This window comes from Erpetoichthys calabaricus, chromosome 1, assembly GCF_900747795.2.
Source record: "Erpetoichthys calabaricus chromosome 1, fErpCal1.3, whole genome shotgun sequence".
NCBI lineage: Eukaryota > Metazoa > Chordata > Cladistia > Polypteriformes > Polypteridae > Erpetoichthys > Erpetoichthys calabaricus.
The window spans coordinates 171,004,923-171,019,284 of NC_041394.2; the positions used below are offsets into that span (position 1 = coordinate 171,004,923).

The following is a 14,362-nucleotide window of genomic DNA, read 5'->3' on the forward strand; positions in this document are numbered from 1 at the left end:
TTAAATGTTGTAAAGCAAAATGGAAATGTATTATCCTTATGTCCACTTTAATTATTTTCCCTCACTTCACTTCAAAAAGATGAACTGCCACTGCAAGCAAATTTAGTCTGGACTCTTAACACGGTGTGTACTGACAATCTAGAAACTCCAGTAGTTGGATTATTCCTTGAGCAGAGAGTCTAACAGGAAACAGCTGCCAAGAGTTTCGGCACTCATTTTGATCACTTCCAGATGAAGTAAAAATCACAAGGTCTGGAAAGCAGACAGTGAAAAAAAATATAAAGAGTCACGCTTAGAGAGGGAGAAATACACAGCAGATAGGCTTGTTATTTTGTTTTATGCAAGAGTGTTGAGCACACATCTGGATGGACACTGAATAAGCTGCAATCAATTGTATCTATTTTTCTTACAAAGAAAGGATGCATTGGATAATCTTCTTTATTTCCCTTTTTTATTATAATGTCGGTATATGTGCTGACTCTGAAAAGAATAAAGGTAAGTTAATTTGGTTATTTAACTTTTTTGGTTTTACATAGTAATGTGAATGTGATATTCCATAATTGCTATTATTGTATGAAAATAAAAACAAAAAACATACAAATAATTAAAATCAATACACAAACTTTAATTGATAAAAATCACTGCAAAGAAACATTTAAAATTAGGAATAGCTAAACCCCAGCAATATGTAAGTACGGGTATTAGCAGCATTTAAATGCTACATAATTATATCACACTTTTCTTAAGGAATAAAATGACTAGCTGTTCAAAGTAAGATCAACAAAATTATGATATACTTAAGGCAGTATTTATTTTATTGTTACATCATAGAATTTCCATCTGCTGAGTTGATTTAAGTAATAAATGTTAAGTTTTATACCTGATGCAGTTTATTACCTATAAAAATATGTACTTGTTAAATACTTTTGTTTGAAAATTCACTTTTTAAGCTCTCTTCCAAGCAACATTTCTGAAGAAATGCCTAGATGATTTGTTTTTGTTTAAAAGGATAACTGCCCATCACTGCACTTTTGCAGATACAAAAGATAATTAACCTTTAATTAAATATCATACTGTAGTTTTCTGATGCTGTATTCCTAAAGTAAAGTAAATCTATAGTTAAGTATGGTATTATACAAATGATTCTTTTAGTTTCAACTGTCTAAAGTATAGACAGTTACAGTAGACAGTACAAAATCAATGCACTTGCAGTTTGTGTTCACTGACAGTAGACTGTCTGTGTTTAATTCAAAAATTTAAATTAGAATAAAAAAATTTTAAAAATTAATTCAAAAATAAAAAAATAAATTACAAAATTACATGAAGAAATTCAAACCTAACCAGATGAATTGCACATTACAAGCCAAGTCACTGTGTACCCAGAGAATGTAAAAGTGGGTGTGGATATAATGTAAAAGCCCATCATAATCTTTCTGTCTGTACCAACATCAGTCCTCTCTAAAGAAGTTCAATGTGACCATTTCTGAGGAAAAATGATCTCATAAAGAGCAGTAAACAAATTTAAATGTTTTCCCAGAAAAGTGAACATTTTTTTTTTTTTTTACATAACACATTAAATAACAACTGGCACACTGCTGTATTTGATTTATGCACATTTATAAGTCATGTGACCCACTCACAGGAAAGTCGCCTGAACACATTAGGTGGGGTTCCAGTCAGAAGGAGGAAAAATTCTTGCAATGTCTTATTCAGAATTTAGGCCAAGAAGAAAAGAGGATGCAGATTTTGTTGGCATGCCACGTATCAGAGAAAAAAAACATTCCCAGAATCTGTCCTAACAGGGCTGCAACCACTAGGGAGTGACAGTCTCTTAATTTATATTAAGTGCACAATTGTAGAAGTTTGAAAAAGGTAGTGCTCTGTACAGGCTAGGGTAGGCAGTCAAGAGTCTTTAAGAGAATATAAAATATCAGGGATGCATAAACATCAGGGGCCACTAAACCATATGGTTGCAAGGTTGTTTACCATTGATTTTAAAAATCAATCTTGACTTTGTGAATTTTTGCATAAATGAGATGGATGGGAATCCCATTTGGCGTAAAAAAAATTGCCACACAATTGAGTTTCAAGGAAGATGTTGACAACTCTCCTGGAGAGACAGAGAAGAATAATAATAAACAATAAGATATACTTTGAAGAGCTAAGTGAATTGAAAACCAGGTGAGAAAGTATACTAGCTGATCTCTCACTTAGAAGGGGGTATCTGACAACTGTTGGTCATACCTGTTTAACTGTGTTTTAATTTCAAATTCTGTAAAAAGAGACACTGTAGTTAGGATATAATGGGTTAGATAATGGATGGATGGACGGATATTTCAAGGATTTAATGTTTTCCTTAATTAGCTGATATTCACTCTTCAGTAGTTTTCCTTGCTTTTTAAAATAGTATTTTTTGTGACAAAGTATTTTGCAGCATACATTTAAATAAATTGAAGTTGAAACCCTTTATAAAGTTGATTTTTGTATCTTCCCTTACTCCCAATAGCAGGGTTCAATATGTTCAAACATCTGAAATTATGAAACAATGTATATCCAAGAAGGCCTTAGCTTTACCACTGTATTTGGCAGGACTGCATATTGCTCAGTATAGTTGATGCAAAGCATTCCATGAAGTCCTCCCACACAAAACTTTTACTGTGTTGTAGGATATCACAAGCTAAAATGATGTGACTTCTCTGATTTGCAGAAAAGAAGAAGGTTGTGAGAACTGCTGCCCATGGCAGAAGGGAGTGGTAATACTATCCCTACAAAAAGAATGAAAAACAAAATAAATAAACCCAGGTCTTCAATGAAATTACTGTGTTTATGTGTTAAAAGCTATCACTGCTTGGCTGGTTTTAGAGCAGGATGCTGTGGACCTCAGTGTATTGGATTTACGTTCCATTGTTGTGCTGTCTATATTCAGTGACATTTTCAGTAAGTTATGTGATGGCAATGAGGATGTTTTTATTTTATGTGATAAAAGGACAATTCTAATTTTCAACTGCTGTCCTTTTACATACTTGCAGGTGGAAATATCTGAGGTTTTAATTGGTGAACATCAGGGGCCTCATGTATAAATGGTGCGTATGCACAAAAAGGTGGCACTTTGGTGCCACTTGGTTTTGCAAACTGGCAGCACCCACTGTCAAAGCAGTGTTACTGTTCCTGTGTGGTTACCTTTTCTTTTTTAGATCCACATCCCTGACGTGCCTTTATCATATACACTGAAACTAACTGCATGTTGTTTATTAGTTTAAGGCATCTGATTGTAATTAACTTGTAACAATATAATGGTCCAGGGAATAGCCAAAGTATTCCAAACACCATAGCCGCTTTAGCGTTGTTACTCTCACTGCACTTTGTTTTTCTTCTTTCAGCTGCTCCCTTTAGGGGTTGCCACAGTGGATCATCTTTTTCTTTATAACTCTCACTGCACCACTCGGAGTATTTATATCACTATATCTGAGTGGGGAATCACAGCTCTACAGCAGCTGATTGGAAAGAGAATTATCGGTATACAACATCAAGCACACGCTGCCTCAGCCATGCTGTCTATTGAAATGCTCTCAAATGGCAAATACTTCAAAGCCTCTCCTGTACGGACATCGCGGTTCAGAAACAGTTTCATCCCAAGAAATATAAATGCACTCAATCAGTCCATCAAGTGCTCCTTGTAGAACTGTTTGTACTTATAAGTACAATTCTGATGTTTTGGTGGAGGGATATACATATTTTTTTTTTTTTACATTGGGAATGTGCAGTAGTGTTTTGTTTTCTATTTAATATATCCACTTATTTGACATACCTGTTTTTGCGTGCTTGTGTAAACCGTCGATTGAGGAGAAAATTTCATTTGTTAGAGGTACGGCTTGATATATAAGATTCAATCTCAGCAATTTATCCAGGCCACAGGTCTTGGAGGTGTAGCTGCCGGCTGGGTAAGGGGTCGGCTGTTACATAAGTGGGGGAAGGGGTATGCGAATTTGTTCATAAATCAAAAGAAGATCTGGGTTCAGAATTAATTGGTTTCTACGCGGCAGTGAAGAGCGACGCAAGCACCTCGGCGGCAGCCCCTGTGGAGGAACAGCCCGAAGAGGTGAGGCCGGTGCTGAAGAAGTGGGCAGAGGTGTGGACTGAAAAATTAGGAGTCGCCCGTGGGGTTAGCCACGTGATCCACACCTCGGACAAAATTCCAGTAAGGCACGAGCCTACCACGTTTCTCTACTAAATAAGGGCATAATTAAAGAACATCTTGATCGAATGCTCGCTGAGGAAATAATCGAACCATCTTCCTCCTACTGGGCGTTCTCTGTAGTCCTCGTGAAGAAGACTGATGACACATATCGTTTCTATGTGGACTACAGGGGGGTTAACGGAAAGACGAGCCTGGACGCATATCCCATGCCCCTGGTTCATGAGATTCTGGAGTCACTGCATGGAGCTGTAGTTTTCAGCACACTGCACCTCCGCAGTGGCTATTGGCAGGTGCCGATGCACGAGGGGAGTAAGAGGAAGACGGCAGTCATCACCCCCGAAGGCTTTTTATAACTCAAAGTCATGCCTTTTGGGCTTAAAAATGCTGGGGCCACCTTCCAGCGGCTCATGAAACAAGTACTGAGGGGGTTGATAGGCAAGGTCTGCTTTGTTTACATCGACAACGTCATTGTTTACTCCCCTTCTATTAAACAACATCTCCAGGACTTGGACACCATCTTCCAACGATTTCATCAAGCGCACCTCACGCTGAACACGAAGAAATGTACCTTCATTCAACCCCACATCCGCTTCCTCGAGCACATTCTTTCATCGGAGGGGGTCTCTGTAGACCACAAGAAGACCTTAGCCATCCAGGACTACCTCACAGTAATCCAGCAACCTGGGGCTTGGCGCCGTGCTTACTCAGAAAATCCACCAGGCTGAACATGTCATCGCGTACGCCTCTCGAGCATTGCATGGCGCTGAGCTGAATTATTCGACAGCTGAAAAAGAGTGTTTGGCTGTCGTGTGGGCTGTGGAACAATGGAGACACTTTCTGGAGGGGGTTGAGTTTGAAGTATACACAGACCATCACGCTCTGACCTGGGTATTTAATCACCCGAAGACCTCCTCCCGTCTAACAAGGTGGGTGCTCCGCCTCCAGAACTTTACTTTCAAGGTGACCTATTGGAAGGGCTGTGGCAATATCGTACCTGATGCTCTGTCCAGGGCGTCAGAGCCACTGGGGATGGTGTGTTTGGCAGAGGCAAAGAAGATGGTCCTCCCTCTGCCAAGAAGCCTTCAAGACCTGGCTCAAACACAAGCCACCAGTCCATTCTGCCAGAACATCAGGGAGGGACTGGAGCAGCAGCGTACTGACCGGGTACACTGTAAACTTGCACTGCTGTAAAGTAATAATATTGCACAACCTGAGCCACTTTATAAAGTGTGTATTTACATTGATGATGATTCCATTTTTAAGATGAGCAGCAATATATGTTTATTACACAGATAAAACTTTAACTTCATTTAAATAACCAATATTGTTAATAATTAAACGTGAGGACACTGTGCCGCAGTGCTAGCGAGGAGCTGGCGCCCCATTCATGATTGTTCCTGCCTCACGCTGTATTCTTGCTGGTGCTGGCGTGACATTGGAAGGATAGATGGATAGAATAATTAAATACGTACTACGAAGATATTTCAATGTTCCTTAAAAGTTTTGAAGAATCGGTGTTCTAAGCTTACAGATGGCTTAATGTCTATTACAGAGCTGATTGTGTGGTGATTGGGTATTTGGAGAAAGAAAAGTAACGACAGGAATTGGGGCTTAGTACGTTTGAAAGAGACGTTACTGCCACAATGCAAGCATCTTACGTGAGACATGAACAATCACTGCATCACCGTGTTCCCATGGTTAATAACATGCTTTAACTCCTATCATCATGAAAATGATATCACGTATACATCTCAGTATTTTAATTATTCAGAGAGCTGTAATATTACGAATGTAATGGATTCTGTGTCCTGTCGGAGGAAGAGAAAGCCGGGAAGCACACTTAGAGCACATAGAAGATCAAATATAAAACAAAGCATTTAACGTGCTACTTTAGTTATGATGGGATTTGAGAAACTAGTAAATTAAACGATTTTAAGATGGTTTATGATGTTCTATTTTAATGACAAAATAAACTACGTGATTAAAGTGGAAATTTCGAGATTAAAGTTAACATTTCGTGCTTTTTTCCCCACTGTGTGCCTTTTTTTTCTCTGTATCCTAATAAGCTTTCATATGACACTCAGACAGTGGGCTACGACTCGCCTTTTCACGGCGATTTTGATATGTGACAACTTCTTTTTTATTTTGAGCATTGTGCGACTTGAGCTTTTGAGTTTCTCTGACATGCTATGTCACTCGATCAACTTCCTTTTGTTGTTTATACCACTGTTTAAACCAACAAATAGAACGTTTTTTCCCTGCTTCTACTTGGTATTCGCTGAAATTCTTCTATTTTCCCTCATGCTTTTGCCATTGTCTTTTCACAGAAGGCTGAGCTGAAGGGCTATTTAAATTGATTTTCATATTCAAAGAGGCGTAATTCTGGGAGGAGTTGGGGCGGGAGAGCAGGCACATGCACGTACGTTATCTTTTCACGCTGACCGGGATTTATGTAGCGGAAGAACGTGGAAGTTGGCGTTCGCACAGATTTATGCATCTGGATTTTTTTGTGCATATGAACATTTCCGCTTTTGTGCTTAGGCCATGTTATAGTTTGAGTTCTACGCACGCCGTTATATATGAGGCCCCAGGACACTTAATTGTGAATACTTAAGATAAAATTGCTTTGTAGTTATAATAGTATTTTTCTGGAAAGTACATGTAAATGTATAAAATAAGTGACTTATAAAACAAAACATTTTTTTTCATTATTCTTCCAGTTGTTTAGTTATAAATTATTTAATTCTGAAGTTTAATCTGAGATGCTATATATTTTTTGTCTATTTGGCAGATTTATTAGAATTGCAATCTTAGTGCATTTGCGAAGCTCTGTCAAATATAGCAAAGACAGTGTATTTCCCCAGTGCACTTTATGTGGCTCAAGATAGAATTTTGATCTCTTTAGTATTTTTGGTTGAGATAAATTAATTTGCATGGAGGCTTGCAAGTTCTTTCAGCACCCCTTCCAGTGGGTTGACTCTTTACAAGTACTTTCACTATCTATTACACCTATCAAATAAAATTAAACAGCAAAAATAAAACACACCAATATCATATCTAAGAAAAGACAGTGTATAAATGGAAGTAAATCTCTGTAAATATTGATTCACTTGTATAACACAGCCACACAAGAAACTCCTTTGTTTTAAATAAATAGAATGCATATTAAAATGCACAAAAAATAATGAAAAATAATTTAGAATTGCCTTAATTTTGATTTTGTTTCTTATGAGCAATTCTCAGTTTATTGTGTCCTAAAATACCACTGTACATAAGGAGAAATTTTATTTAGTGTATTCATCCATTTTTGGATTATGAAGTCTTAAGAAGCCAGAATTTATCTCAGCATATGGTTGGATCCAAGCATATTTACTCTTTCATACTAGGCTAAATGAAGGTGCCAGTTAATCTAACATATGCATGCTTAGAATGAGGGAGGAAATCTAAAATAAGCTGAGATAATTTATCTGAACACAAGAAAAAGTGCAGGATCTGCAATAACAGTAAACAAGGTGGAACTGAACCTAGATCTCTGCATCTATGAAATCCCTGCATCTGAGTCATAATTGTGCCATAATAGGAGGTGTTTTTAAATTAATTTGCATTACCTCATAATATTCAGGAAAAATATAAGACATAGTTTAGTCATTTATGTTAAGTTACCAAGTTTATGTATTATACGTTAGTGCTGACAAGTATTATTATACTAGCATGGAAGTCTGTATGGCTGCTTGTATCCTCTTAATGTTATTCTGTCAATGTTTACAGAACTCGCATGCCATAGATATTCTCTGAGTTATCTAAATAAAAATTAAATTTACATGCAATTCAACTTTTCAGTATTGACTGCAAAAAGAACAAAAATATTTGTTTGAGCATATTCATTATTGTCATATAATGTTTTACACATCCCTTTTACCATGTTGTCTAAGCTCTCTGGTCTTTGTCATGTTTAATTTTAGGTTACTAGATTACATACTGATTTTAAAGAATTTTGATATTTAAGTGCAAAAAATAAAAAAAGCCAAAAATCACTAACTGGGTGCCATGTTGCAAATGAAATTAATTTGTAGAGACTCTGCTCCACCCGTTAGGTTTCTAAAGTAACTGCGGTCATCAATCTGCACTACTCTAGACAGACTAAAGAATAGCAACTGATCTTGTGAAAGGGGAGAACAGTGAGTAATGTTCTAAATATAATATATATATCACCCATTCTAACATCAAAGGATTTTCTTTTTTATGTCAGTGATGTTATTTAAAACAAATGTACATATCTGTCTTGTTGAAACAGTGTTATATTGCTCAAAACTAGTACAGGATTCTATGTGCTCCCTGCTTCAATGTCAGAAGTGAAGTAGACAAGAAAGAAAGGCTGCGGGCAATAAGTATAGTCATGTCCCAATTTTGTATTGTGCTGCCTAAAGTTAAATAATTTTTCCAAAGCACCACTGCAATGTTTCATTATCACTCTTTAATTTATAAGGTACACTGTGAAGCAGTTATCTGTTTAGCTAGTTACTCATGATGTTGGCTGTCTGTCCTGGCTTTCTCCCTTTGTTGATCACAGAGTTGTTTAATCCAGTGAATTAAAACACTGCCAGTGCAGTTGCAGATTCCGTGTAAACTCCCACAGCAATGGAGTAAGGAAAAAGTGCTAGTACCCAGGAGTGCTGGTTTTGCCGATGTGAATACTAAAGCTTCTGGAGGTGAAGCTTGTGGTGATCCAAGAAGTGGTAACTGCAAAAAATTAAAACATATGAAGCATGCAAAGAGGTAAAGGGCACAAAATATTAAGAGTTGGCACACATAATTGTCTGTCCTGAAAATGTATGCATTTAAAATGAAGCTGGCTGGAAAAAATTGTCAATCACTGATTAAAAGTAAGTGAAATCTTATTTATTGAAATATTTTATTTTTTATTGGAGTGGCTTTGATAGTGATGGCTTACATCTCTAAAAATGAAATGAACCTGGCCTATTAATACTCAGGTGGAAGAATCCTTTGAGTATCAAGATAAAATATACCTTGACGTTCTTACATCTAATAAAGGATTTACTTTTCACATGGTGGCATGAGGTTTGTTTCTAGATCTTTCTTAAAATTAATACATTTTTTTTCTTTCCTTTCTGCCTTTTGACTGGCAATTACGGTTCATGACAGTATTGAGTTAAAACAAAGATATATTAAATTTATTTGCCCTTAAAATAAGAGAAAAAAATCTTGGATGGAAGTTAAGCAAATAGCACAATAACAAATATTGATTTAAAAGGCTTGAACTGTATTTTGGGTGACTCCACATGAAATGTAGGTGTTGCCTTTGAAAGTGATTTAACCTTTGTAGTCATATTTTTACACTTTCCCAAGCCTGCTTTCTCCTGCTTATAAATATTGCAAAACTCAGGTGGCTTATTAATATGCAGGGAAACATGTATATTGTAATATTTTTGTCAAAATTTTCAAAGTATAAGCTTACTGCTCTACAGCTGTTGCACAGACTTCCATGTAATCTGGTGAACATTAAAAACATGTTTTTTTGGCATACAAAGATGTAAATTGCTTTACATTCTGTTATTTTACATAACTTTTTAATATTAGTATTCCAGGCTAAACTCTGTGGTTACAAGATGCAAGGGATATAAAATTTCCAGAATAAGCAAAAACATTGTAGAGGGAAGACCTTTTAGCTATTGTGCCACACAATTCTAGAATGATACCTGCCATTATTAGTCCTAGCATTTAAATCCAATTCAATTACTTTTTTTAGTATGGCATACTCTAGGTTTACATTTTGTCTTTTGTAATATCTATGGCAATGCATTTTATTTGGTTTTAACTAAGTCTTCCCTTTCCTCTTTCTTTTTCATGTCTTGTACCTTATAATGGAACCTTACAGTGGACTTACAATATTAGTATAGTATATAGGAATAAACTAAATTGAAGGTAACACACATATTTAAAATCAGATTTTTGTGGCCTTCTAGCATGATTCTTTTATTATTAACGCCTTTAAATCCAGTGGAAGACATTGTACTTTTTGATGAGCAGTAGTGAATGAATCTTGCTGAGTGGCTTTCTCTCTTTCACCATTCAGTCATGATCTGAGATCCTTGTTTTGTTAGCTAAAAATCACTCAGTCTTAACAATAATAAGTAAAAACCAAGACTTCCTGCTATTCATTCTTTGAATGGAAAAAAGAAATATTACTTAAAAACATTTCATTGTGAAAAAGTTGAATTTTCAAGCTGTTTCTGCCAAGGGTTTCATCTCCTAAGTAGTATTATATATATATATGATTTGGAACTGCTTGCAAAAGGATACTATTAAACAGAGAAGTTGAATATTTTGGCATTATTATTTTAAAATGACTGTCCTATTCCTATATTTGAAAGGTCTAACTAAAATGATACTCTTAAAAAATAAAAAAAAAATACGTTGGTTATGCTTTGAAGAATTCATGTGAAGCTTTTGTGTATTAAAATTATCGTCACTAATGCAATCCACATAGAAACTATTTAAAGAAAATAAAACTGAAACCAATTTAAAGTACAGTTAAACTTCTCTGAAATAAACAAAAATTCCTCTGTTACTCATTTAATATTATGTAACCAGCCTTTAACATTCACTTCTTTGGGTCTTCTTAACACTTACAGACCATCAGTAAAGTGGTCTGAGGTGGGTTAACTGAGACACATTTATTTCGATATTACATAGTTAGTATAAGACCTAGTGAATTTCTCACATTAACAAGTTATTTTACCAGCATGTTAATATGCCTCACTGCACAAAGATGAATAACCAATCTACTGATGTTTTATAAGTGTTATGGAAACCAAATGAAGCCTTTGCTAAGGGCTTCTTATATGCGAGTAAATGAGTAACAGAGGCATTTTTGCAGTGTTACCTTTAACTGTTTTTGTTTTATTTCTTGCTTTGTATTTGCATTTGGATTCCTTCCCATTTCTTCTGTTTAAAAAAAAAAAAACAACCAACCTACAGCATCCCTGTGATCAGATGCTGTCATAAGTTAACTGGCCCTCCCTGTGCTCTTATATATTTCTTTTTTATGCTGGCAACTCTCCACCTCTGGGTCATTTTACACACCTGTAAAACATTTGTACAAGATCCTACACATAAACAGCGTGTCCTGCTACCCATATGTTCACCTACTGATATCATATGTGGGTGCTTAGTTGAAATGCTTCTGCTGGAATGTTGCCTCTATGTGTTGGAAAAGCTGGAATGTAATAATGTTTTTCTTCAATGCTGCCTTGCAGATCCAGTGACCCAGGTTTTAACCCTGGCTGATAACTGTTTGTATGGTTTTTCTCAAGGTACTCAGCTTTTCCTTTTGAGTCCCAAGACATGAATATTTGGTTATGTGCTGAATCTAAACTACCATTTGCTGGTATTAATGGATGTCTATGAGATTATACACTGTGTGTGCCTGCTTTATACCCAGTACTGTCAGGATATTGTCTAGCCAAAGTGATTTTCTGCTATTCAATCCTTCTGCTATTCGATTCTTAGGCAATGTTTCCATTTTAATTAATCTCTTCGGCCTCTTTATTTTTCTTCCACTTCCTACATGTTATTTATTTCTTCAAAACCTGAAAATATATTGTGTATCTGCAATCATGTCCACTTAAATGTTGTGAAACACAGTCAAAAAGTTCATGATTATTATGATTATTCTGTAATGGACACAAGTCACATTCATTATGCATCTGAAACACTGAATCTTCACAACCTCAATAGGGGAATATGTTCAATGGCTTGAGCTTTGTCAAGTGTTTTCATAAACCTAACAAAAGTTATGTGAGCCAGAAACTCTGGTTTCCATGGGCTTTTGTGGTATACTGTGATATACTACTTAGCAAGTCTATGGCTACTCACATATCGTGTTACTTCTTTTCTTTTACTTATCATTTTTCATCTTTTATGACTTTACTCACTAAAGGTTCTAACCAAAATATGAACCATTAAGCATTAGTTATTTCACTTGTATCTTTTTTCTCTCTAATCATACTGTCTTTCAGTACCGTTTTACTCATATTCTACTCATTTTAGCAATATTTTTCATAGACATCCATGAGTTACTTTGTCATTTGTTTGAACATGCAAAGATCTAAAGTAGGCGTAACAGTGCTAAAGTCATTTTTCCTGTCTTCCCTCTAATTTATTTCATCACTAAATAAGAATAGGTTTTGAATTCCATGTCACCTAGATTTCATATACTATATATCTGCTCATCTCTAATGACCTTCTAGACTGCCTCACTCAGAAGAATCTCAGTATAAGAATGTTAATATGTACTAGTGTATCATTTCTTAGCCTTTTTATTTCTTTTGTGTTAAAGATATTATGCATTTTTTAAAATTATTTCCTCTTGCAGTATAAATATTTTGTGATATAGTTGGAATAACTCCCATTTATTATTTTCAATAATGTCATATAAATTATGTTGTTCTTTTTTAAATTTTGCTTTAATGTTTCAAAAAAAATTTTCTCTATAAATTTAAGTCGTTCTGTTTTCTATTGATACAATCTCATTTATTTCTTTTAGCTTTTGCACAACATATTTATTTTAACCTTGGTTTTTATACTGATGATTCAGTATCAACTTTATTCTTCTTCCTTATCTATTAACTTTTCTATTTTTCATTTTAATTACCTTCTTTGCTTTTTTAAGTGAAATATTTTATTATTTCTGACCATTTTTGTACTGTGCTTATTAATTGCATTCTTTTTTCCTTTTCTCTTAATAAGAGGCACTCTGATCTTTTCATTTACAGTTTTCTTTATCTACTCTATATTTTTTCATTTATTTTTTATTTTATATATTTTATTATTTTCAGCATTTCTCATCTTATTACACAGTTCTTTAAATATAACCTACTACTTATAAGTTTTGCAATGCAATAGTTATTCATATCTAACTCTAAGGTTTACATCCTGTTTCTCTTCTCTCATGAACTGACAATCTAATTTGTTTTTAGATGTTGCTCATTCAAAATCTTTTCTCTTATTATTTTATTTATCATATGAAGACTCTGTTGCTTTCTTTTGCAAATTTTCTTTTTCAAGTTCCAGTATTTTTCAGTCTCTCTTGTTTATCAGTCACTGCATATGTGATAATTGCAGTAATTATTTCCTCATTGTGCATTTTACCTTTCTTCATTAAAAACCTGCATTTTATAATCTCCTCACTCTGCTTGATTTAAGTCTCATGATTTTTAATTAGTATTCCCACTCATTCCATTTTCAGTTGTCCCAAAAAGAAAGCTTAGGACTTTTCTCTGTCTTCCTGTTATTCATTATACAATCATTTAACCAGTTGCTTATAAGAGGTTTGACAAACTACCACAGACTAAGCTTGTATGGTTAATGTATAGCTAAATTGTCCCAATATTTTATTTTAATAATTCTTTTTAAAGATTTCATGTTTTCTGCTTAAATTACTGTATATCAGTTATTTGTTGTGGTCTTCATGACATTTTTTGTTTAAAGAAATATTCCCTGGTCTCCTTTAATTTGCACCAGTATCCTTGAGCATGTGATTCACTACTTAAAAGAAAGAATGCTACTGGATTATGTTTATATTAAGTCCTTAGATTAGGTCCCCACAAAGCCACCTCTGCTCAAAACTGAGAAAGTTTAAATTCCCTTAGTCTGTCATTGTAGGCCATACCCATTAGTCCTGGGATGCACTTGGCTGCTGTACTTGGTTGTAGTATGATGCCCAGGACTGAATACACTACTCCAGATGTGATCTCAGTAACTCATTATACAGTCTGTGCTTTGTATCCCTTAATATTTATGCAACAGTTTTTGCAATATAACCAAATCTTTTATTTGCTTCTCGTTATCACTTAGATGCTGAAAATATTATATCAGTGTAAAACTCCAAATTCTTTTTAAACCTGAGCTGAATGATTTTTTTTCATTAAGTCATGCATTGGCTAAGTTAAAGCTTGTAATACCCCTCTTAATTTAAGTAAAGACACCATTACACAAAATACTGTCTACAAATGCAACCCAATAATGCAGCTAATGCACTGAAAATCTTCTACCAGGACCAACATAGTTACCACAAAACATTCAGAAGCCATGATATGTGAAGCATATACTTTGTTATAGTATGAGTGTAAGTTTTAAAATATT

The 14,362-nt window shown here is 34.9% G+C and overlaps 1 protein-coding gene across 1 annotated transcript in view; it reads left to right on the forward strand.

Annotated features, from left to right (window-relative positions):
* The first annotated feature begins 209 nt into the window (after positions 1-209).
* The window catches only part of LOC114642687 (protein FAM180A), a 115,988-nt gene continuing 101,835 nt past the window's right edge, over positions 210-14,362 (forward strand). The window contains exon 1 of the mRNA XM_028791531.2: positions 210-495. Coding sequence (XP_028647364.1) covers positions 420-495 — 76 coding nt within the window. The 5' untranslated portion in view covers positions 210-419. The remainder of the gene's footprint in view (positions 496-14,362) is intronic.